The 27,033-nt window shown below is 40.2% G+C and overlaps 1 protein-coding gene across 9 annotated transcripts in view; it reads right to left on the minus strand.

Annotated features, from left to right (window-relative positions):
• LOC136691772 (RNA-binding protein Musashi homolog 2) overlaps nt 1-27,033 on the minus strand; it is a 248,866-nt gene that overhangs the window by 18,195 nt on the left and 203,638 nt on the right. For 8 of the 9 annotated variants that reach the window (XM_066664589.1, XM_066664543.1, XM_066664608.1 and 5 more), the window contains exons 10-11: nt 26,084-26,158; nt 10,177-10,242 (exon numbers count right to left, since the gene is read on the minus strand). In XM_066664589.1, coding sequence (XP_066520686.1) covers nt 10,177-10,242; nt 26,084-26,158 — 141 coding nt within the window. Of the gene's footprint in view, nt 1-10,176; nt 10,243-24,231; nt 24,323-26,083; nt 26,159-27,033 lie in introns of those variants that run through there. The other variant, XM_066664617.1, reaches the window with a different exon arrangement.

Consider the following 27,033-nt stretch of genomic DNA (forward strand, 5'->3'; position numbering starts at 1 on the left):
AGAAAGAAAGGAGGAAAAAAAAAAAAAAAAAAAAAAAAAAAAAGGAAAAACACAGACTGGCATTCTTTAAAAAGCACTGAAGCAGCAGTTCCTCACATGGACGTGGCACTATCTCAAAGTGACTGAATCTTTCCCATCTTTCCTTACTTAAATGAGGCCAACTCCACTTAAATCCTCTTGAAGGGTGTCTGTGAACCTGTCAGACATGCTAGGGAATTAGCACAGAACTTCTTGAACACATGTAATTAGCTTTTTCGTTGCCACATGCACCATTTTTACACAATAACTAGTTGTCATTCCCTCTGTACATTAACACGTCCTGTACTACAATAGCATTTGGTGGTGGGAGATGAGTAATTATGACTTACAGATCTAACACTATAGATAATGTCCATAGATAATGCCGTATCATTTTTCCCCATGATATGGCATCATTTAAAGTCTCCATATTATGGAAAGCTGATTTTGGTAAAACAACAATTCTAGAACTAAAACGGTAATAAATTTAACTTTTTCAGTAAAATTACTGAAGTACTGTTTCAGTTCAGAGAATTCATATATGGAGACTAAGCTCTAAAACAGTCTGTTCTTAATTAACTGTTTTTTTGTGATGCCAAATATCCATTGCATTTACATACAGTGTATGGTCAAAATGTTATAATCACCCTTAATGATCAATTAATTCAGCTGCTTTAAGGTGAATCCTTTGTGAACACAGATGTTTAATTATGCACACACAGTTTGCGTAATCACCATATAAAACCATGAACTAAAATGGGAAGCAAGAATGTGTTGGGAGACTGGCAACATTACATGTTTTACACCGACTAATCATCGTTCATGTTCTTCCATGGGTTTAAGGTCATCACGGATGGACGGCTGTGTGTGAAGTAAAAAACATGCAGACCCGTTCCTGGGTATCTCAATAAGGACAGCAGGGGCTGTCTATCCTTCAAAGGGAACTTAAGGTAATGTGCAAACATGTCAAGAACATGCCGTTTATGCCTGGATCAGACCACATGATATTTTTGTCTTTCAAATTTGTGTTGTATCTTGGTCAGGAGACTGGCAACACTACATGTTTGACACTGACCATTCTTCGTTCACGTCATTGCGTGATTTCAGAGTTTCTCGGGGGTTATAGCTGATAGCTACAGCAGCAGCCTCCCTCTTTCTCTTCTCTGTGTTTACATATGCGCGCCAGACAGCACTCTGTCCTCCTATTGGTCATGGTCAATGAAGATGCCACAGGATAGGTCAGAATAGGCAAACTTTTCGTTGTGGTGTCCCACATCGCTGATCTTTAATTATGTCACACTACACAATATATATATATATATATATATATATATATATATATATATATATATATATATATATAGAGAGAGAGAGAGAGAGAGAGAGAGAGAGAGAGAGCATTTATCATTCCTAATGCTCATAATGGGTCTGACTCTGAAAATTTGCCAGATATGACAAATCATGTTAAAATCAGTGCAGTCTGATCCCAGCATAAAGTCACCAAACTCAATTCCATGTGTGAGCTAGAAAAATATGTAACCCCTTCATTGGGCTGTACAGCAGTCTAACAGTGCTCTTTGGAGTGAGCTCCATCTAATATTTTAGGGATGAGATGGACTGGCGTTTATGATCCACATCTAATCGTCAAACATGGGTAACTGACCTCACTAATGTGCTCTAGACTGAATGTTGTCAAATAAAATCCTCATAGGAAAGTTCAGGTGTCTAATCCCAGAAGAGCAGAAGCTGTTTCTGCAGCAAACAGGGAACAGGGGACTACAAACGTTTGAACATTTATGTGGATTACAGCAGCTACACCACTCCTTTATAACATTAAATCTGATTCACTCTGGTGTTTCCGCTCAGGCTGTTTAATTGGGAGGGATATATTATAATTGAATTAATAATAATTTACAATTGCCTGGTACAAAAATTTCAGAATGTCCAAAGCAACGTTTGAAAGGCTGTGTCTCGACTGGACCCAAGATACGCATCAGATCCAACAAAAAAAAAAAAAGCAAGCAAGTTTCTGCTGTATAGAACTTATTGATGTTCTTTAAGGAAAGTACACAAGTGTTGTGCGGTCTCTGACTTCTGCACATTCCTGTGGGAAAATCTACACAAGCGCTAAAATAAGAAGCTCAGATGGTGGTGATACATAAACAGGGTGGTCCTAAAGTGTGCGTAGGAGACAAGGGGAAGAAGAATTTTTTTGGGGGGGTTTAAGAGAACTCCAGGGTGAAAAATGCACATTATGGGCTCTTTAAAATTATATTAAGCAAACATTTCCAGTCTTCAGTATTAGCCTCTTGTTTGGGATGGAGCTGTGTGTGTCCTATAGACACATCCACACACTGCTGCACTGAGGGAAGAGTAAAGTGGACAGCTCTCTGTGAGATGGTAGAAAACATACATCCGTCTTCATCAGGAGTGTGACAGACATGTATAAGGTGTGATATGCGCAGCTCGTGCGGCTGAATGGCCCAGAGAGCACCTGTGGCCAGCTGCACAGGACACCGGTTGTCTGTCTGCATACACACCTCTAATGGAGAATGACACTCCCTCTATCCTTCTCCTCCTCTCTCCTTCTCTAACAGCGCAGATATTAATCACTGTGTTTTGATTTGCTCTATTATATGGTTTTACTTGTTTAAAACAAAGGACACACAGATCCCCAAGGAGTAAAATGTATTTTAGAACAGTCTTTGACTGATATAATGAACTGTCACAGGAAAGTCACAGGAAAACCTTCAATTTTTAAATTTCCTGACAAGGTAGCCAATAAGCACAAGTTATACATTTTTCATGAGAAACACCTCTTAAAATTTACCAAAACTAACCATATTATGGAAAGCTGCTTAAACAATTATATTTTCTCCTACAGCTTTACAAACAATCCCCGAACAATTAAGACACTTTCATTTATAGTGTACAGATTACTCCAAACTTTTGACTGGTGCTGTAGTCGTATATACAGGCATGTATGAAAAAGGCTAAGTTGAACGGGTCACTCCTCATGTCCAGTTCAGGGGAGCGGAGGTGCTCGATTCTGAAGTAGCTTGGCCCACAGGCCAGGAATGAACTTTGGTTCTATCGGTAGTGTCAAGAGAACTTTAAAGAACTGTACTGTGAGTCATCTGCCCTTGGTCTCCAGAATGGCCAGCATAAAGAAGGCTTGGGGTAGGGTTGTGATAACTCAGTCTTTCTTGTTTAGTGCAGAACACACTTAAGGGTAGCTCTGAACAAAAAACAAAAAGTGTTGGGGGAGAGTTACTCGCGCTAAAAGAAGTGCATTTCTACCATGCAAATTCATACTGAACTTACTTAATGCATAACAATAATATGCACAAATCTTAACAAGTACAATGTGACAGAAAATACCATCTACTTGATCTACAGAACATCTACATTCATCTCTACCAAGACCACTACTAGTGAAGCATGCAGTCAATTCAGAGGCACGGACAGGTCTAGGAACAGGCAGTTAGAGAGTGGACTGAAAGAATGGTAGAAAAATGCAACCCATGGAGAGAAAACATGGAAGTGAACTCAAGATAAATTATATATATATTCATTTATTTAGAAAGCAGAACTTGCTTGTTAGAGAGTAGAGGGCTCAGAAAAGAACAATAAGTATGAACAGATGGAATGTGGGCGGATAATATGAAACAAGGAAAAGGAGAGGTGCAAGAAAGAGGAAGACATTGTATGATGGCATAAAAGGGAATAAAAGAAACAAATTGGAGAAGTGATGAAAAGAGAGGAGAATAAAAAGAGGTGTTGGAGGGTCATGGTGAGGGGGATGGGACAAACCTGCCAGTGAAGTGTGAGCAGAGGAGTGTGTGTAGTAGGGAGAAGCGCGTGTCCTAGAGTCTCAGATTCACACACATTGGCTTTCAGCAGGACCAAACCAGGCAAGAGAGAAACAGACACATGACCAGCAGGTCAACACCCATTAAAAACACTATATCTTCTTTAAGGAAGTCTATAATGTACTGTGCACAAAAGAAGTTTGCATGCAGAGCTTTCTGTTGACGGCTGGAAGATTTATGGTTTCTGCCTTTACTGTGGTCTATCTGTGCAGCACCATCAGTGGCCTGCTGACCCAGTGTTACATACAATCTGAAAAATAATCTGAAGGAGGGGTGTAACTAGAGGTGGGCAAGTGGTATGGCTAATGCAGTCAATACATTGTGATACAAACAGTGTACTATTAATAAATATTTAGATATGACACTTTTGCCACATTGCCCAATGCTAGCTGTAAAGATGCACAGATTTCACTGTTTCATATTTAATTTATTTAATACAGTTATGGTTTCATAAATATAAGCAGTACGTAAAAGTGCCTTCCAGTTTATTATCAGAACATTAGATATTCTAAAAGTATAATATCTGGTGGAAAATTGGTGCTTTAGTGTTTTAATTTAATGCTTCAGCCACAAGCTACTATCTAAATCCAAAGAACCACAACCAGCTAGAAAACAACAAGCTAGTCAGTATACAGCAATACATTATGATATCATGTGATATATTGCTGATAATATGTGATATATATAGCAGTTTAACATTTTTACAAAGATGACCCACACTTTTGGTTCCTTAAAAACTTGTGGTTGAACTCCTAAAATAAATGAATAAATAAACAAACAAACATCAGTGTGATTACGGGTAGGCTCCGGACTCACTGCGACCCTTAACTGGATAAGTGGTTACAGATAATGAATAAATGAATGAATATCAGTGTGTGGCTCTTTAAAAGAGAATTGTAAGTGTGAAAAAACTAATGGTTCAAAGCACTTCTGCGTAACTTAAGTTTTATACACCAACTAAAAACACCCAGTGTATACTATATTACTATGACTGCTCAGTCCACGGTGGGCAGCTGGCCATTTTAATTAAGAAAATTCCCTGTCTGAAGTTTGCTTTTTTTCTTTATATACACTGAGGGCTAACCACACCCCGTTTCACCTGGCTGAAGCTTACGTACTATTTGTTTTATGATCAACCTCTTCATAAATCAACAAAAAAAGGATCTCCTCCAGGCAATTTCCAACCAGTGCAGAATCGTTTTTTTAAAGAGTGGCTTTATAATTCTAGCCGTAAATAGGGCCTGCCACATCACTCACTCAAGCCCAGCTCAGTCTTCCATATAAATGTCATAACAGCAGGACAAAACACATGTGAATCTTGGAAGAAATTTGCAGGCTTTATTCTATGCCACTGCTCCAATAGGAGAGCATTAGAGAAAATAACCTCTTATTACATCATCAGAGTCATCCCAGGCCATTCTGGAAATTTCCCATAAGATAAATTGCTACACTTAATTGATTAAGTAGTTATAATATTACTGGTAATAACTTAAACCAAAGGCTGAAGCACAACCCACAAAAGTTTTAGCGCAGCTAGCGTATGCTCTCATTTAGCCAGAGCCTACCCTTCATTTATTTAATATAGAGTCAAAACAGACAATCAATAAAACTTAGTTCATTTCTTTTCGTTTTATCAGCACCTCAGGAACTAGTGACTGGGCCAGACATAAACTGGGTACTGAAAGCCTGCTTTCATAAGTGTGGTGAAAGCTTGACTTCACATTAAGCCTCAGCAGACCAAAGCAACACTATGACCACTTAAGACTCAGCTGGAGCCATCCACTGTGTGCTTTGCAGCGAAGTTAACGCTGGAGCTGAGTGACTGGCTTTTAACAAACAGCCCACACAAACGCATCTCACCCTCCACCTAGCAGTAAATGTATGCACAGCAGGGGTGTATAAATTCATCCTGGCGCTCAGATCAGCTGGGTAATAGATGATGAAGTCCCACGAAAAGGTCATCGTTAAATGTCAGCACTCTGTCTCAATGGCTTCCCCGCTTGTGTCACACTGCGCTCGTGGAGAGAGAGAGTTTGTCACTCAGCAGACGGAGCTCGCTCACCCCATCAGCTTCAGACAGAAGCAGAGAGGCACTCCACTATCACAGCCTGACCAGTCCACTTCCACCATACTGACTCCCTGCTCATTCCACCCTGCCATTAAACACACCCTGACCCTGTCACACCTCAACCTGCAATCTCAGAATATAAATATAAAAAACTGGAAAAACCCTGAACCTATACCTTCACAGTGTCTCAAGTCCAACCTCCAAAACATACTGAAATGTCATTTAAGCCACGGACAACTAGCCTCTCGACCACTACAGCCAGAACCGAGATATGCATTTCTGATAGCAGCCGCATTCATTCCTCATATATGGATCCATATTTTACCCATGTTCCACACACTAACACAACCTTTAATAGCAACCGTTGGTAGGTCAGTTAAGCTTTAGAGATGCCGGGGAAAATGTATTAATAATGAGAAACTGTAGCTTACTTTTTGTCAAATCTCACCAATTAAGAGTGTGCTTCATCTATGGAAGTGCCCTGAAAATATTTTGAATTCACTGTATTTTGTGTGGTCACAAGAACAGAATCATTTCCACTTATGTACCACTCAGCTTACATCAGATTAGCCTGTGATTTCATGCTGAAGACATGAGAAACTTTTTAGCCTGGACCCAGGCTGTGTTTCATATTCTGCCTTTAACACGGATTATGTAAATGACCTTGGTTTTGATTTGTTGAAAAACAGCCTGAGCTCGAGTTCTCAAAAGCATCAGCACGGAGATAATTCGCAAACTGTACAATGAAAATCGAACACAACATTTTATTTATAATAATCTTCGTACCAGTGATTTTGGGAAACTGGGCTTTTTGATTCAGAGGGAAGACAAAAGCATTGAAGAATTTTGTTTAATAATGAATTATAACCATTTTTTGGTAGATAAAACCAAATGCTGTTAACAGACATCAGGGAAAAATAATTGAAGATAAAGATATAGTGTACTGGGCCCTGAGAGTAAAAATTAAAACAATGCTATTCTTAAATGTTTGGTCAGTCCCCTATGTACTTGTATTATATATATATATATATATATATATATATATATATATATGCATGCATACAGGGGTTGGACAATGAAACTGAAACACCTGTCATTTTAGTGTGGGAGGTTTCATGGCTAAATTGGACCAGCCTGGTGGCCATTCTTCATTAATTGCACATTGCACCAGTAAGAGCAGAATGTGGAGCTTCAATTAGCAGAGGGTAAGAGCACAGTTTGGTCAAAATATTGCAATGCACACAACATTATGGGTGACATAACAGAGTTCAAAAGAGGACAAATTGTTGGTGCACGTCTTGCTGGCGCATCTGTGACCAAGACAGCAAGTCTTTGTGATGTATCAAGAGCCACGGTGTCCCGGGTAATGTCAGCATACCATCAAGAAGAACGAAACACATCCAACAGGATTAACTGTGGACGCAAGAGGAAGCTGTCTGAAAGGGATGTTCGGGTGCTAACGCGGATTGTATCCAAAAAACATGAAACCACGGCTGCCCAATTCACGGCAGAATTAAATGTGCACCTCGACTCTCCTGTTTCCACCAGAACTGTCCGTCGGGAGCTCCACAGGGTCAATATACACGGCCAGGCTGTATAGCCAAACCTTTGGTCACTCATGCCAATGCCAAACGTCGGTTTCAATGGTGCCAGGAGCGCAAATCTTGGGCTGTGGACAATGTGAAACATGTATTGTTCTTTGATGAGTCCACCTTTACTGTTTTCCCCACATCCGGGAGAGTTACGGTGGAGCATGGCGGTGGATCAGTGATGGTATGGGCTGCCATATCATGACATTCCCTTGGCCCAATACTTGTGCTAGATGGGCGTGTCGCTGCCAAGGACTACCAAACCATTCTGGAGGACCATGTGCATCCAATGGTACAAACATTGTATCCTGAAGGTGGTGCCGTGTATCAGGACGACAATGCACCAATACACACAGCAAGACTGGTGAAAGATTGGTTTGATGAACATGAAAGTGAAGTGAACATCTCCCATGGCCTGCACAGTCACCAGATCTAAATATTATTGAGCCACTTTGGGGTGTTTTGGAGGAGCGAGTCAGGAAACGTTTTCCTCCACCAGCATCACGTAGTGACCTGGCCACTATCCTGCAAGAAGAATGGCTTAAAATCCCTCTCACCACTGTGCAGGACTTGTATACATCATTCCCAAGACAAATTGATGCTGTATTGGCCACAATAGGAGGCCCTACACTATACTAATAAATTATTGTGGTCAGTTTCATTGTCCAACCCCTGTATATGCTGCATACAAAGTAATACAAGTTTAAAGTATGTGCACCTGTAGCATGTATCACACTATTTAGTATCACACACTAGTTTTATACTTGTTAGTGAATAGGGTTTAACTAGAGTTTAAGGAGTTAATCTTTATAGTGTTCTCTGAACAAGCCTGGTGTAATTCACACCCATGAATGGAAAGGAGATGCAAAGTGCTGTGTTCCCCCCCCCCACCCCCTATTTCTCACAGGCTAAGTTCTTTTAGCAGGGGCACTAATCAGAATCAGACACGTCTGATTGAATGGAGAGGCATGACTGATTGGCTCACGCTCTGTCGGCTGCACTCCGTCAGACTGTGAGCACAGCCACTTTTACGGCTGTCTACGAATTACACTGCGATGGATGACTGTCTGCTCCAGAGCAGGTGTCAATGGAGTGTGCTCGAGTGTGTGCTGCTTGCAAGAGGGTGTGTACACACGAATGTGTGTGTGCACGTGTTTTTGTGTGTTACAATGTACATGTGTGTTAGGAAGTGTAAGAGGGTGTGTGTATGCATGTGCATGTGCGTGTGTGTGTGCGCCTGTGTCTATGGGAGCTGTCAGAATCAGGGGCCACATCAAACTTGCACTCAGACCCCACTTTCTGACAGGCAATTAGACAAGGCCATCACTTCCTGCTGCGCTAAAGGCCAGTCGCTGCAGTAAAGGCCAGTGAGGAGAGTGATGCCCGGTTACACCCCCCACCCCTCCCCCCCAACGCCGTTTATTTATTTAAGTATCATTGTGTCTTAGGAACAAAGTCAGATTGATTGATTAAGCTATCTGGCTGCTGGATCGATAGCTGTGGTCAGATGAGGAGAGGCCAGAATACTACTGAATGTGCAGCCTCAGTGATTCTGCTCTTTTATTCTCAAAAGCTGGTGGGCAGTTGTGGCCAGGAGCTGAAGTGATTAACTGCGGATGAACTCCCTAAAAACTAGCCATGGCAAAAGTCCAATATCCAGCATCAGTTTTAGGCTAATACTAGCAAGAAATGCTTGATAAATGTATTATTATTAAAAATGACTGTTACATTAAAGATGCACAAAGAGAGTGTGCAATATCTTTTGGACTTTAAACTAACCATATGTATGTTAATATAAGAATCACGAATGTACAGCTCTGTACCATAAATGTACAGATTTATTCTAGAATTATAGTTGTTTTATATTATAATCATCTGAAAGCTGAAGTTCTGCACAGTAGCTGCATTCATGTATTTGTGAAAATGGCTCAGATTTCTTCATGTAGGGGAATACAGTGATTCAGCAGCCTATATGTGCTTCTATATGCCATAACTAAGTGAAATGATTCTGTTAAAACAGCTCATTATAATGCTTAAAACTTTTAGAAGAAGAAAAGTTATGAAGATTATATTTTTGAAACTGGAAGTGAAAATGTGGAACAATACCCTCTTTCCTAACAATGAGAAATGAAGATAACTCCATGTTTGATGGCGATGTGTGGGGTTAGGAAAACAACACTGCTGCAAAGAGTACATAGAACTGTGTGAGCAGAGCTTGGCTCTAAACTCTGATCTATCACCAGCTTCACCAAGGCACATCCTGGTGTTCGTTATACATAACACAGAGAGCAAAACTGGTGTAAGATCAGTTTCTAGAGGCAACCTCTACTAACATCATTAATCACACCTACTGTAAGTTAGGAGAGGAGGACAAGAAGGCAGGGGGGCTGGAATCCTGCCCTTTTCCCTCTAACTACACGTTCTGAAGTGGTGCGTTTGTGTGTGGGTATGTGTGTTGTGTGTATGTGTGCGTGTGTATGTGTATGTGTGTGTGTGAGGACAGAGGCGGCTAGAGTTAAGAGCAGCATGGAGAGCGGGGCAGCCACACAGATAAATCGGCCAGAGCGTTTACCTGGCCCTGTGCTGTGAGGGTATGCTGCGTAGCCGCCTCTTCCCCGGGCCGCCCTACCTGAGCCACGTGCTGCTGCCACTGCTGCTGCCGCTGCCACAGGACCATACGCCGTCGCAGGAAATCCTGCAGAAACAATACACAGAAAGAAGGTTCAACAGTGGGGAAAGGAGAGGTAATATAACAAGACGGAGAAGAGAAGAGCTCTTATTGGTGTAGAATAATGTGCTTGGGAAGTTGGGACACAACCCTGAAGAGCCTTCCCACTACACTACAACAACCACCAACATAAAAGTGATCAAGACAAAATAAGAGAAAAGGACATAAAAAAAGAAGACAAGATGGAAAGAAAAGACACTAACAGAATCGAGCTGAGAAGACTGAAAGGATTGAAAAAAGAATTAAAGAGGAGGACAGAACAGTAGAGACAGTGGCGAGTAAATGAGAAAGAGAGAAATAAGCAGTGTGCTGATATATGAGAAGTGAAGAACTGTGCTGGTGTAATGTAGCTGTAGCTCAGCTGTAAGCTGTGTGAGTGTGATTGGCTGTGTCTGGGTGCTGGGGGCAGTCTCTGTGGTGTATTGGTATTGGCCTCAGTAGCTGCCTTTAATATCTTCAGCAGGATACAGTGGCCCTAATGCACTCTGGAGGATTTTTGCATGGATGGCCATGTCTTCATTGGCTGCTTATCTGCTCTGAGCACACACCAGGAAGGCCACAAACGCGGATGAGCTTTTCAGATATGATAGGCAGCTTTTACGCCCATTTGCTATAATAAATTGATTAGAGCTTTGCAATCCTGTGAAATGCAATGACACTAGTACGCCTTTATAAGGCATTAACAGAAGAAATACTGCACTATGAAGCAGTCAAAGGGTTAAGAACCACATCTTAAAAGGAACTATTTCAATAGGGCACTTCAGCATCCTTCTGCGAAATCAATGCAACGTTCAAACAAATGGTTAAAGACATCTTGCACTGTGTTGTGTAATCCTTTGTCTGAGTATCGTTTTCCACTCTGCGTGCCATTGATTTTGCAGTTTTAAAGAATTACGTGACGGCTCAGTTGTTTGTTAATACTGTAAATGAAAGCAGTAAGACAGTATATTTATAGACAAGCAATTATGCTCTCTGTAGCTTAGCAGAAAAAGCTGTCATAACAGAAAGAACAGGCAAAAGCGCTGGACTGCCTCTGAAACTGGACGTCAAAGAAATCCATCCAGAGGAGAACAGCTCTGGGTTGAAGTCCAACCATCATCAACACTGGCAGCACAAAGGCGATATGGAAATGGTTACACTATCTGAATACTTTGTAGTCCACTTAAGTCACTTATCTCCCCAGCACCACTTATGTTAGGGCGGGGAAAAGGGAAAAAGGAGATTCAGAGAGAGAGAGAGAGAGAGAGAGAGAGAGAGTGTCGTAAAGCTGAGCGGGTGAATCTTCTTCTGTCGCCGGTCATGGCGGTTTATGCTTTGGAACTCAATCAATCAGGAGGATAATTTGGTCTCCAGGCAGTGTGAATAGCAGCTCTAGCCATGGTGGGCCTGGGGTGCTGCACAGTGGGGGTGATTTGTGATCAGGACCAGGCGAGTCTGGCTCCATGTTTTACTGGTCCTTTAAGCTGTTATTAGCAGATTAGGCATCTGGGATTAATTAATTGCTCACTTCCAAGTGCTCTTTAATTCAATGTAGGCATCTGTTATTGTAGACAAAAGAACAGGTATATATTTTTTACCGGATTACTTTAACCAGGGGACATGCTTTAATGTGCAACTGAGATGGCTGGGTGAGTTTTAAAGAGTGTAGTATCGGTAACTGCCACAAATGAACAAAGATAGCTTGGATTAAAACACCAGGACTTTTTAGGGTTACGCTCACTAACAATAACAACACAGCGCATGTTTGTGTCTATGAGAAAGTATGGTTATCATATTAGAGTGAGGTACTCAGGAAGCTCTGGATTCAGATAATTACAAAGGGAAACTTTAAAGAAATGATAACTGTTAGCCTGAGTTTACAAAGTGACACTATCATGAAGCTAAGAATATTGTAAGATAAGCAAACCCAGAAAGCAGCTGAGGCAGCCAGACTCAATCTGAGTCAATGCTGTCATTCAAGGCCAAATGTAGGTCATAAGAGAATTGCAGATGTGCCACATTTAGGCAATACTTTCATTGTTATCTGGGAAACAATTTCCAGAACCTAACACAAAGTAATGAAAAAATAATAATAATATAATATCAAAGTCATATGAATTTGACTATAGAACTAGACAGAAAGATTAGGATATATCACCATTGTCTTTCTGGCCTATATAAAACCTGGAATGTGTTATTAAGCATAAGCCTTTGGACTATTTTGGTCAAACAAGACAAAACATATACATTAGGTTTGTGCTTGTCATATTAAAATTAGCTGATTTATATTCAAGAGACCATTGTTTTATTTTACATTCATGACATTTCATGATATAGTGTTGAAGATATGTTAATGTGATGAAGAAGTGGCACATGAGCTGTTTTTTTTTTATGTGAAAATTGTGTTTCAACTGGGTTCTAATCATCTACTGCCCACAGATCACCTGGCTCTAAATTCTAGATGTTCCTGAGGTCTGTGGTTATTTGAATCAGGCTGGAGCCAAATAGGGATTGATACGAATTTAAAAACACACTTCTAACACTTCAGATGGAGCTGATAGACCACCTCTACACAACTCACAAGCATTTGACCAGAAGAGTGCAATGCAAGAGAATCCAAGTTTTTCCAGCATCTTCTTTGTGTGTGTGTGTGTGTGTACATGTCAAAGAGACAGAAAACCACTTGAGCGCCTAAATCTAGTGTGTTCAAACATCATAATTAAATATTATCATTTTAGCGAACAATGAAGGACATCCACTCAAACACTCTGTCAAAGTCATCATTAAAATATAAATATAATTATACAGCAGCTCCCTAATTAAAACACACATCTTTGGCTGCAGCGGTCCGTTCATGATTGAAAGCCAATAGACAGTAAGCGGGTGACACTGGCAGATGGTTGAGTTCAGATAGAGAAATGGATTGTAATTAGCCTTGTCTCTTATGGGTTCCCTCCTATTCTTCAACACAGACACTCCCAAACCCTCATATTAGTGGCCTTAATAACATTTTATGTGCTGCCCATGCCTAACCAAAAAGCCCAGTTTACACTGAGATTAGCAGCGATACAGAACAATGCCGCCAAACAGCCTTATAAATACAAATACAAATGTATGTTATGGCGAGTGGTCTACAATGCTGGATGCTAGAAAATGAGCACTTATACTTTTCTCAAAATGGGTGCAGCACCATGTTGAATATGAGAAAGGACATCCAAATGATTAGCATCAGATTCAGACACTAGAGAGTAAACAGACCACAACACTTTTCACGTTCTAACAGCTTGTATTTACCAGTGTCTAATATCACGGTGGAGTGCAAGGGTCTTGGACCCAAACTGACCACAGTGGAACCTTTGAGCACTGCACCTTACATCAGCTTTTTGTGCCATGTTCTTTGTTTCTCTGTCCTCCTAATGTTTGGCTGCATTAATGCGCATAAATGATTCAGTAAGGGCCAGTATGGGCTCAACGATATGTCTTACTGTCCAAATTACATTGCAAATTAGCAATAAAATATGGTATTTTGACGCCTATTTTACAATAAGTAACCACTGAAGTAGTGCAGTAACTAGTTCTACCAGTATCAATTTTTTGTGCTTTTTCTTAATCAAATTATTGGGAAATTATTTGTTAAATCTCCATTATCTGCTCCTTCAGCACTTGATTAGAATTTATAAACCGTTCCTTTCCTTTTTTATATAACTGTTACATTTATTACACCACACTTCAACCTGCTTCGTTAAGCTACACTGCCACATGTGAGTTAAGTCGAGTAGGCACCTGTGCAGTGGATCTCGCTAGTTCTAGGAAGAGATTAACTTGGTTGGATTAGGATTAATTAAGGCAGTTAATTAATAGATTGCGCCAGCTCATTGTTTTGCATTTGTGAGCATAAGACTCCACTCGGGAGAGACTTGGCGGCATCAAATCAATTTCATGGGCCTTTTATTACTGAAGAGATAAAGCCAATATTTAGCTTTCCATTTTTCTGCGTTTTTTCCACCCTGTTTGCCCTGTCAGTGGCTGTGCTCTGCTGGGCCGTCGTGGCCTGGAGAGGGGACAAGGACACATCTGTTCCACCCTACAGCCCTGGAGGAGCGTTCTCTCTCTCTCTCTCTCCCTGTCTCACTCTCTCTCCTTTCTTAAGCCTTCCGAATAATAAACTTCATCAGCCAATAATGTAACGGTCACCCCTACTTTAATTTTGCAAATCTGTGCAACACAGTTTGTGCTCAATAATGTTATATAGTACTTGTTTTCTCAGTATGTGAAATACACTGTGATGACAGTTCACCTGTATGCATAATCAAATCTGGTTCAGTACTAGTATGTCAGACTTGGCACATATTCTAGTTATACCTCAATCTCAATTTCTTTCTTTCTTTCCTTCTTTTTCATCAGAACCTGCAATAAATCTCAAGAAAGGCACATTGAAAATATTAAAATATCATTTAAACTCTAAAAGAAAATGGATCAAATAATGCGAACTACGGCCTCCTTCATTTCAAGGACACTCAGAGAAAGACTTATTAGTCGATTCAAGCATTATGAAAGCCACTGGGAGAGGGCTGGATTAAAAAAGGCTAGCTTTAAAGAGAGTAGGAAGATGGCTAATATATAATATAAAAAAAAAAGAAAAAAAAGCAAGGAACACAATCTCCACCAACCATCTTTTCATCCTGCAAACGAGACGTGAGTCATTCCTCTCCAGCAGAAGCCCTTGACTGGGATTGCTTTCAAGAAGGCCTTTCTGTGCAGCTATCAAAGAGAAACTGCACCTGGCTCAGTGAGGAATCTGAATACAAGAATGCAACAGTGCCATTGATGGGCAGTGAACTGGGTCATCTCTGACACTCGCTCCTACATCAGCCTCTAATGAGGATGTGGATATTCAAAACTACACGGACTATGCCACTGTGAATCCCATCACAAGGCCACAGCTCTTAGCCCCCTGGATTTCAGGTCTGATTATAGGGGGTTAATGATAAATCGGAACAACTCCTCTGAGTACAAGGGTCTGAATTCAACACTGTGACATTAATTATGTCGCATGTATGTATAGGTCAATATACTGGAGTAATACTTCACTGGAATACATTTTTTTAGTACTATTTTTAATAAATGCCCATTCTTGTTATTGATCCTTTCCGTTTTATTTGTCTTTGTAATTTAGTTTGTTTTCATTCTACTTGAATAGCTTTTTAATATTTTTTGTTTTTTTTTATTACATAATCTGTTTGCTATGCTGTTTTAATAGCTTTTTAACTGTTTTTAATCATCTTTTACATTTCTAATTCTTCTACCTTAACTTTTCTGTACTGCTCTGTAAAGCACTTTGAATAGCCATTGTGTACGAAAGGTGCTCTATAAATAAACTTGCTTTGCCTTGCCTAGTGTATAAAATAAAATAAACAAAACAAAAAATATCAGTATAGGCACCACAGCCACATATTGCAATGAAAATGCTTCCAAAATGCCATTGTTTTTTTTTTTTACAACTCTAATGTGAAAAAAGTGGCTTCAGTTTAAAATGTGACAAAATGTCATAATGAAACTATCACTTAACATAAACTAACCCTAAAGAGAACGTTTCTTTCATATGAATACATATAAGCTTAAGAATAAATGTTTTGGTTCGAACAGTGAGGCAACAGAAGAACATGCTACCTACTATGTTATGAAGCAGCTGCATATGAGTTTGGCACCGATGACAAACATTGGCTAGAGGGGCATTGCTATTCCAAAGTGGAACTGAAATTTCTGGCATTTGTAATCAATAGCTAATTATTTAAATCATTATCTGATTGATGCTCTTGTGGCAAAAAGCAATCAAATCCTCACAGCCAAATTTCCACATGTTGCGTAAGGACTTACCAGAAGTGTAAAGGCTGCTACTACATTAATATTGAGGTTAAAGTAATGTTAACAGAGAATCACCTACAAATATAGTCCTTAGGGCTAAAGTGGTTGATACAAAATTATCCCTTTTAAATCTACAACACAGTTCTTATTCTCCTTAAGCAAAATCTGTAGTATGGTATGTCAGGTTCTTGAGGTAAAAAAAAAAAGCTACATTATATCAGCATCCCTTAAGAACATCACATACAAAGAGTGTCATGGTGCCTGACTAATAGAGCATTTCACAGAGCCATTTCTGAACGCATAAGGCATGACTAGACCTCAGCAGTGCATCAATCATCCCAGGGTGTACAGTACGCTCTACAGACAGAGTTCTATTTCCATAGCACTGCACTATAGCCTCAAAGCTGGGTGTCACAATAGTAGAAGAAGGTCTGAATGCTAAATAAGTCGAAATACATTAGAGAATGAAGCAAAACACTGGTGAATAACTGATTAATTCATTAAAAGTTCACACAATATTAAAAACAAATAATATAAAAATATTTCCTTCATTCACCAATTTATAACAATAATAGGACATATTTACACATACATCAAAACTGTAAAACTTTCTTATTATTAATGCAGATTCAACTCACAACTTAATCCTATGACAGAGGTAGGATAATATCGATTAGGAATCCTGCCCAAGGACACACTGGTACAGCATGGTGTTCCTGTTGTGTCAAAGGCAGTGGTGATATTATCACTAGTGGTGATAGTGGTGATATTTCTTGGGGTTAAGTCATAATTAAACATAGCACTAGGAACCAAATGGTAACCAACTCATTTAACAGTTTTCCAAAGGGGATAGACATGCAGAAGGAGCGCAGGAGTCAGCTAACAAGAACAGATATAATAAAACAGTTAATGCTAAGGAATACGGAGAGTTTGGAAAAACTGTAAAATGAGCAACTGTTTTTGCTACATGCAAACTTCATAAGTGGACCTTTGGGGGAAAATATAAAAGAAGCAGAATATAGGCCCTCAACACTTACCTAAGGAACCGAAAGAAGCTAATGTGATACTTCTCATAATTTATCTAAGGATGTAGAAGATGCAAGGTATATGTTATTGGGGAAAGCGAAGGAGAAATCCCCAGAGAGAGGGGACAAATCTGGGTGAGAGCTTTATGCGAGACTATAAAACTGCTCAGTAAGGAAAATGTTCTCTACATGAAGCCAAGCAACAAAGAATTACCCACAGGGTCTACTATGTGATAAAAATACAAGCTACAGAAACAGGACAATGTTCTTAGGTCCTACTAAAAAACTAATTTATATGAAGTAATGCTAGAATATTACAAAGCAAAAGTACATTTTAGCTGTAGAGTAGCTTTGAGCAGGTTTAATATCTATATTCAAATAGTAAGTGTAGAACAAAGGCTGAAATCTAAAGGATTTGCTGAAGGCAATCTCACACTACATACAATATATCAATGGTTAATCACCGAAGGATATTGGCCTTTGCAATCCTGATGTCCAGGTGTAATTTTCAATGGGAAAAAAAAAAATTAGTTGTGGTTTCTCTAAACGTGTAGATCCCTAGAATAAAGTGAGAAGGCCAAACGTGTGCTGTAACACATGAAAACTCTCTTCTGGAAAAGTCCATCCTGGTGGGTGGGGATAGAGGTGTAGTGGTAAGATACAATGAAAAAGCATAGCAGGGACAATTCTCCTCCAAGCGCAGCCTTGCGTCCCATTTTACTCCATGCCACCTCCTTGACGAAAGCAATTACCAGACAGATGAGTAGCATTTCACTGGCTGAGGGGCAGGGGGATTAACCCAGAGGGCAGCAGAAAGTCATCCTCCTGTCATCCCCCTATCTAAGCGAGCTCATTTTGAGGAAGCTAGGCTTGTCCTTGGTGGCTAAATTGAAGAAAGAAAATGCAAGTCTGCCTCCAAGGCAACAAGACATGGAGGAAAAACTAATGCTGGTCAGAGTACACATGTTCAAACTCACCAAAGATTGAAAAACATCTTCCCATTATGGCTCCGGAATGACTGTAAGCTCCAAAGAGATGCAAGACAGTGAATATAATGGCACAAACTTCTGGAACAAACTACACTATTCAAGATCGATAGCTGTGTTTCTGATGCCATTCAAAAGGTAATTAAACTTGCTCTAGTTAAACAGGCTCTGCTGCCTGGGGCTGGGTTATGAGTGCTAAAGATCAAGCAGAGAGAGAGAGAGTGTGTGTGTGTGTGTGTGTGTAGGTGACTCATTGGAGTGATTACTGCAGGTAGGGAGCATCAGAGTGTGACAGCAGCATCTATCTCCATGAGTCCATCCTCATACTGACCTGTGCTCCTGGTCACGCTGTGTACTCAATAATCACACAACAGCTGCACCACATAATGCACAGCACTTAAAGACAGGCTGGAATTAACCAACAGGAGTTGTGGTAAAATGTATGTGTGTGTGTGTGTCTGTATCTTGATTCTTTTTCAGGATTAAAAATACAATCCCACCATGTAGGAATACCAGAGACAGACCTCTCCTAAAATAGACATAGACACTAGGAGAATATACTGTAATTGAGATAAACTGAATCAGGTTATCATAATGGGGCCGCACGGTGGCGCAGCAGGTAGGGTCGCAGTCACACAGCTCCAGGGTCCTGGAGGTTGTGGGTTCGAGTCCTGCTCCGGGTGACTGTCTGTGAGGAGTGTGGTGTGTTCTCCCTGTGTCCGTGTGGGTTTCCTCCGGGTGCTCCGGTTTCCTCCCACGGTCCAAAAACACACGTTGGTCGGTGGATTGACTACTCAAAGGTGTCCATAGGTGCGAGTGTGTGTCACCCTGTGAAGGACTGGCTCCAGGGTGTGTTCCCACCTTGCACCCAAGTGATTTCGGGTAGGCGCCCATGACCCTGAACTGAAGTTGTTTCAGATAATAAATGAATGATGAAGAATACGGTTATCATAATAGGCTTTTCTGAGTATTTTATTGACATTGTTACAATTGAAAAACACAAAAATGACATTTCATTAACAACCAAGCACCAATAGGCATGTTTAAGTGCAACACAGTCTAGTAAGACCAATATTCTACATTTTTACCGTTTTTAGTGGTATATTTAAACCTGGCATGCTGAGGCTTTTTTGTCCAATTAATAAAACTACTTTTGTGATGTATATTTTGTATTGTGTTGCTATTGTACTTGTCTCACATTGTCCACTTGTTGAACTAGTATTTCGTCTTTGCAAATGAATTTAAGTCAGGGTCAGAATTAGTGTCAGGCTTAAATTTCAAATGAAGTGAATAGCACATATAAGTACATTGATGTGTATAATTAAATTCATTAAGGTTAACTGTTATATATTCTAGATTCATTACACTAGATTTACATTACAATATTTCAAGCATTTTTGGATTAGTGTGGCTTATGGACCATCAAAATTCATATTAAAAAAAGTTTTCATATTATTAGAATATTTGATTTCAGCCAGTATAAATACAGTCTATCTCTCAGTCTAGTTCAGCACATGCAGCCGCAACCATGGGGGAGTCTGCTGACTGGACACTTGTCCAGAAGACAATCGACACCCTCCACAAGGAGGGTAAGCCACAGAAGGTCACCGCTGAAAAGGCTGGCAGTTTGCAGAGTGCTGAATCAAAGCATATTAATGGAAAGTTAACTGGACGAGGAAAATGTGGTAGGAAAATATGCATGAGCAACAGGGATGACCGCAGCCTTGAGAGGATTGTCAAGAAAAGAACTTGGGAGAGCTTCACGAGGAGTAAACTGAGGCAGATGTCAGTATCAAAAGCCACGTCACACCAATGTCTCCAGAAAAGGGTTTTAACCGCAGCATTCCTGATATAAAGCCACTACTGACAAAGAATCAACCTCAGCAGTGTCTTACCTGGGCTGAGGAGAAAAAGTACTGGACGGATGCTCATTGGTCCGACGTCCTCTTTTCAGATGAAAGTAAATTGTGCATTTAGTTTGGAAATTAAAACACAAGCCTGGAGGAAAAGTCGAGAGACACAGAATCCAAGGTGTGTAGGGTCCAGTGTGAAGTTTCTGCAGTCTGTGATGGTTTGGGGTCCCATGTCATTGGCTGGTGTTGGTCCACTGCACTTTATTAAGTACAAAGTCAATGCAGCCATTTATCAGAAGATTTCAGAGCATTTTATGAAGATGCAGATATCCTTTTCTATACAGACTCCGCCCCTTAGAGGCTACTTCCAGATGGTTTGATGACCATGATATTACTATGCTTGACTGGCCAACCCACTCTCCAGAGCTGAACCCATAGAGATCTTATGGGGTGATGTCAAGAGGAACATGATCTAGCAATTCATACGAGCTGAAGGCCACTATCAAAAAAACCTGAGCTCACACCTCAGTGATGCGCTAAAGGAACCCCCAATCACATACTGAGTGTCTAAATGAACATACTTGTCAGACATGTGTGTTGTATATACTTTTCTGTTTGAGTTCAAATAATACTCTAATAAATTGAGATATTGGATTTTGTGATTTGAGTCACACTGATCAAAAGTAAATATAAAAAAGCTTGAAATATGTCCTTTTATGTGTATTGAATATACACCTTATTGAATTACATTATAAAACAAAGCTTTTCATGACATTCATATATTTTGAGATGCACCTGTATACAGAGGTATTTACACGAAATGATGTAGTAGTTCTATATTTACAAGACTGAAACTTGAGAAAGGAAAATAAATGTGGCACTTATATAACCTCTTGTGCAAGTGTGTGTGCGTTAGAGGGTGCATCATGGAGTGCGTTGAGTGTGTCCGGCGCAGCAGTGCCTGTTTTTGAGCCCATAACATCTTGAATGCGTTTGCTGCATGCCTACCGGGTTAATAAGTAGCCTTTTCAATTAGAGCTAATTTGGGTGAAGAGCAGGATGAGGTGGCACAGCTGCTGGAGAGACCGCTGTTCACTTCTTTCCTCTCTCTCACTTTTTCCTCTTCCCTCCTGCCTCTGTCTGTGGCTGGCAGGCCCAGCAGGCCAAAGGATGCTATGATAAGCCCCCCCCCTCTCTCTCTCTCTCTCTCTCTCTCTCTCTCTCTCTCTCTCTCCCCATCTCTCTATGGTAGCGAGACGTGCAGAGCTGCCGCTTTATTTGTTTGTTTGTGCTCCAATTTCCTGCGAGCCCCTGCATGTTATCTGTCCGGCGTTAGGGGCCGGCAGGAGATGCCGACAGGGGCCTGTCCCTGACAGCCACTCTGTTTGCATAACTGATTGGGCCCTAATCAAAAGTGAAGCGCCAATTCCAGCCCTCCCTCCCCCCACCTCCACTGGCATTGAGAGTGGGAGGGAATGGAGGAGTGTGAGCTAAAAGACAGGGTTATTACTTGTCTCAGAAAGAGCTGGGCTGGGAAAGGCTGTGACCTTGACTACGCTTCCTCCTTCAGCTCTCATCAGAGCACACTGCTCGAACGGCGGAAATCATAGCCCAGCACAGAGCTGACAATTCATTGAGTGGAAATGGAGAGGAAAGGCCTGTTAATGTGAGACCAAATCAAAAGCTATATGTGAGGAATGTAGTGCTGTATCCTATAGGTGCAATAAAATAAAGATACCTATTATTAAATGGGGGGATAAACCAGTGGCAGTGTTCTCTCCATCTTAGTATATCTGCATCCACTGAAACCACAGAATTTAAAGCTTACAGAGTACATTTAAGAGAGATACAAAACACTGGAGGCGTAAAATTGCATTGAGGGTGAATGTGGGAATGCAACTTTGAAATATTGGAATCATTAGTCATAGTCAATAATATGAAGATTATTTAATGGTTTAAAAATAACAAAAGAAAAAACTTAAAAGCCACTGCTCCCTAAAATAAAATGAACAAATTAATTAAACTGTAGATTTTGTCAGAATATACATTTATACAGATTATACAAGGACAGATTATTGCACAGCTAATTACGTTTAACAGTCTGATTACCAGTTAATTAAATGCAAACACATACAAGTTCATATGTGCACACAGACACTGAGCATTTTTCAAAGTGACCTGTTATAACATCCAGGAACCTGTCTAAATTAGAAATTGTCTTCATTCATTCATTGTCTGTAACCAATTATCCAGTTCAGGGTCATGATGGATCCGGAGCCTACCCGGAATCAGTGGGCTGGAGGTGGCACCTGTCCTTCACAGGGCGACACACAGACTTACACATTCATTCACTCACACACACATAGACCATTTTGGACTGTGGAAGGAAGCCAGAGCACCAGAAGAAACCCTCATGGACACGGGAAATGCACATCAACTCCTCACAGACTCCTCCTCAAACCCCAAGACCCTACCTGAGACACTACCTGTTGCGCCACCATGCAGCCCCGATTAGAAGAAGTGCTTTGAAACAATACTGCTTTCCCTCTGTTCAAGAGCCAGTTTGAAAATTCACCACAGCTGAGTTTCTGGTAAATTCCCAGGTGATACACACTGTTTAGAAAAACGAATTCATGCTATATGTTAAACACCAAGGTCACTAACATTACCAAGAATAAAGGGACGAGAGGCTTCTTAATGAATGCTTTGGGAAGATAAATTTACAAGTAAAGCCAATGGATTAAATGAACAAGAAAAGTCTCTCTTTTTCAAGCCCCGAAACCACAAGTGCTACTGGTATTCAGATGTTTTCTGGTGAGTCACAGATCAGCACAAGCAAAAGCTGGAAGCTTAAGAACTGGTCAACATGTTCTGCCCTTTCCAGGGTCAAGATCTACTTGCAAAGAGGCCTAGAATCATTTAGTTCTCAAGTAGAAATGGGCAATAAATGAACATGTCATCATTATTGTGATAAATGAGATCACAGTACACTTTAGTGAGTATTTCAAAGACATATTTAAACCGATTACAGAGACTAATCGGTTATTCACAGGTTATTTTGTTGGTGCAAAAGTCTCAACTCTTTCCTAAACCTCAGAAAATTAAATATTATGATGCATACTGTGTCATAACAGTATCTGCAGATATAGCGAGGTTATATTTTCACCATATCACTCCACCCTTTTCCCAAAATTGGGCAATGATTTCATTACATATGATGCAAACAAAGTCATTTCAAATCTGTTTCAGATTCAGTTTACATTGGAACTGCTCCACTCTAGAATCTTTTAAAATTTAAGGATTTTTTCAGTTGTGACGTTAAACACATTTGCTTCTATAAAAACTCAGATTGTGTCTTTTTAACCTGAAAATAAAACTGTTAATTTACAATAGATCTTATTTGAACCTAGCACTCAGAAAATGTTTGAATTTTAATCAAAATGGTGGAAACACTTTCAATATTTTTCAGTTTTAATTTAATTAATTTCGCATTGCAAAACATCAAATTAGATCAGAAAAACTGATTCATATTGCTTGAAAGACTTAAATAATTTAATGTGGGCATCACTAATTAAATGAGTGCTAAAGATGCTAATGCTAATGCTAACAGAGAAGGAGAGAGAGAGAGAGAGAGAGAGAGAGAGACCTTCATTGCCACTTTAATCCCACACTCCAGGCTTAGTCACAGCAGAGCTTTCTCAAGTGTCTGCCAATTCACGCTCCCTCATTATCCCTTCCCTCTCTCATTTATCTATCCACCACAGCTCTGGAACATTCTGTTTCTACACCAGGTTCTTCTGAGGCCCTTGTTTGAGCTTTACTTCCTCCTTGGCTTCAAAGCAAAACAACCATGTGATGTCAAAGCAGCATTTGGCCATCTAAACTCTCACCTGCCATGTCAGCAGGTGTGTTTGATCCCGGGAAGTTACCTGTGAGTTAGTTGTAACATAGCCTTGCGGACTGCACTCGGCAACTGCCCTGAAAGTCAGTGAATGATGCTGAATATGCCTCAGGATGCCACATCATAATCAAGCCTACTGTGCATTGCGGGACAATATCTGGTTCAAGTTCTTCTCGTCTCAAAGAAATGAGTCATGATAGGCATAATAAGGTTACTTAATCCCATCACATCGTTCCAGACAAAAAGAGTTGGCACCATTACAGTCCTGTCATAATCACTGTCATTTGAAGCATTTAACAAGATTTGAATACAAAACAAAGAGACACACATGAATCATATGGCATGTGTTTGCCTTGAATACAGCTTTTTTTTATTATTATTATTCAGCCTCTTGTTTCATCTGAACTTTTCATTAGCAGTCAGGGGTAGTTGTACACCCTAAACAAAAGAAAATTACCCACATATAAACAAGCATAGCTTTTCATCCCTTTAAAAACATGGGTGTTATTGTTTCATGTGAGCTGTTCTGCACTTTAGTTTCTTGCATTGCATATTCCAGCATTTATATGATTAGTTATATTTGAGCCCTTACAATTAAGAACAATACGTGAGCAATTTTTTCAAAACACTCAAGTCTGAAATGTCATTATTTGATGCTTTCTAATTAGAATACAGCAGTCACACTAAAGCAAAGCAAGTCTGTGCTATATAGTGCTATGGTGTATCATTGTTCTGCAATTTAACACACCTATAAAGTACGTCTATAACAGGGGTCACAAATAGGTGAGCCACGGTCTGGGATCAGACCCAGGCCATGTTCCCTCCGGACCTGGACCTAACGGATAAACTATTATAAGCTTTTTAATTTTGAACAAAGTGTTGTTTTGAAGTGGTGTGACCCTTCTAGCCATTATGGTTCAGGTTTAGCGGTCCAGGAAACTCTCAGATTAATTGCATGTGTTTCTGCATATAACATGTGAGGCTAATCAAGTTAGTGTGCATTATGATGAGCGCTGTGACTCGAATGAGTGACACATACAGGGCAGGGCTCCAGATGGTGCTGTCCTGAGGCCAATAAAAATAGCCCAAGGGGCGTGATAAAAGTTCTTTTGGGACTCTTTCGCGATGACAGTGTTGTGTGAGGTAAAACTAGAAACTTTAATAAGAAGGGAGCGATTACTAGTTGAAATTCTCATAATGCTGAACATGGATTCTAATTACGGATAAAAATCATTCCTTCAGTATAAAGAGCCTAAGAACTTGCTGTAAACGGATAAAGTCCCGCCCTTCAGCAATAAAAGCCAACTACAGGACAAGTCATTAGGGACTTTATTTAAATATACCCCCCCCCCCATTTTACTTGAAATGAGAAAAAGGCATTTTATTTAGAATATTTGTTATTTATAATTATTAATAAATCTTGAAACTGTAATTTGATTTGACATTCAGTTATTAACTACATAAAATATTGCTATAAACACAAGGCTGTTTCAATATGCAGGATATGACACTGATAATAATACAAGTTATACATTATGTTCCGGACTTTGGCTTGAGAAATGTTTCTCTAACGGGACCTTAATGAATTTTAATTAATTACCCCTGGTCTATAATGTAACACAGTGCTATGCTATAATGCCGAAAACCCCCCAAAAAATTAAGTTTGTAAGTGAGTAAACATCATTCATAAGACTTTTCTCTCCACTAAGAGAGAAATAAACAATTATTGTGTACTGTGTACTATACATCATAAATTATTGCTTAGTGTCGATATGATCAGGAAAGAGCACATTGTGACAGAATTTATTATGATACCATAAAATATTGTCAAATGGCCCACCCTTTCACACTAGATCCCTGCTAGCTACATGCTGTCCATGTGCATACAGTTGTGTACAGTTTCCCAGCATGTGTCATTAGTAGAAGGCAGGGCCAATGTGTTACATGTTATACATGACTGTAATCCCACAAAACAGTTTTCCAGTGTGGAGCTCCAGCAGGGGCTGGAGGTTTGTGTGTGTGTGTGTGTGTGTGTGTGTGTGTGTGTGTGTGTGTATGTATATGTTCAGTATGGGGTTCAGCAGGAGGCACAAGCTGGGTGTGTGTGGGTGTGAGTGTTTGTTGGCCAGCAGGGAGGCCATTACCAGACAGCAGCAGGAGAGAGAAGCCACATACAGGGCTTAACAAGATGGAACTTACCAGGGAATTGGTAGCTGTAGCTCGGGGCGAAGCCAGTGTATCCACGACCGTACGTTGCAACGATGTTTGGATAACCTGAAGAGAGGAAATATCAGGTTTTGTGAGAAATCATATGGACCTCCCGAAGGTCTTATGTTACACAAAGAAAGTAGTTTATAACTTCAAGTGGCCATACATACAAAGAAAAAATACTCAAACAAAACATGAGTAACCTGTTACTGTGATACAAGCTTGTTACTATATATTGTGATTAGGTTATGGCTTTTAGTGTATAGTCACGACCATATACACTCATGTGGTGATGTTCAGTTAGTTTGTGTTGCACAGGTACGGGTGGATCAGTCACAGAAGTGCAGCTTGAGATTTTAAACACAGTGCCTACTCATGGTCCACTCCAACAGACACAGCTACCTTGTTGGCCCACCTTGTAGATGTAAAGTCCAAGACAGTAGCTCATCTGTTACAAATCCTCTGGTCCTTCATTAATAGTCAATGTTTGCTGCCCAGAGGCCACTGCTGGCTGGATATTTTTGGTGGGTGGACTATTTTTAGTCCTGCAGTGACACTGAGGATTATAAAAACTGCAGTAGCACTGCTGTGTCTGATCCACTTGTACCAGCACAACCCACCACCAACACGTCAGTGTCACTGCGGCACTGAGAATGCTAGAACTGCCAAACAATACTTCAATACTTGGGCCTGAGAGGGTCCTGACCATTGAAGAACACAATGAAAGCGGGCTAACAAAGTAGATGGACTACAGTCTGTAAATGTAGACTTACAAAGTGCACCTATATTGTAAATGGAGCTGATATAAAAAGAATGCAGGAAAAAGAATATTGCTTAAATGTTTTGGCTTATCAATGAATACAACATAAAAGTACTTTGGGACATTTAAAAAAAAGACATGGCCTCATTTTTGTGATTATGGCGCATTTCATAAACACGAG

Source organism: Hoplias malabaricus, chromosome 1, assembly GCF_029633855.1.
Source record: "Hoplias malabaricus isolate fHopMal1 chromosome 1, fHopMal1.hap1, whole genome shotgun sequence".
Lineage (NCBI taxonomy): Eukaryota > Metazoa > Chordata > Actinopteri > Characiformes > Erythrinidae > Hoplias > Hoplias malabaricus.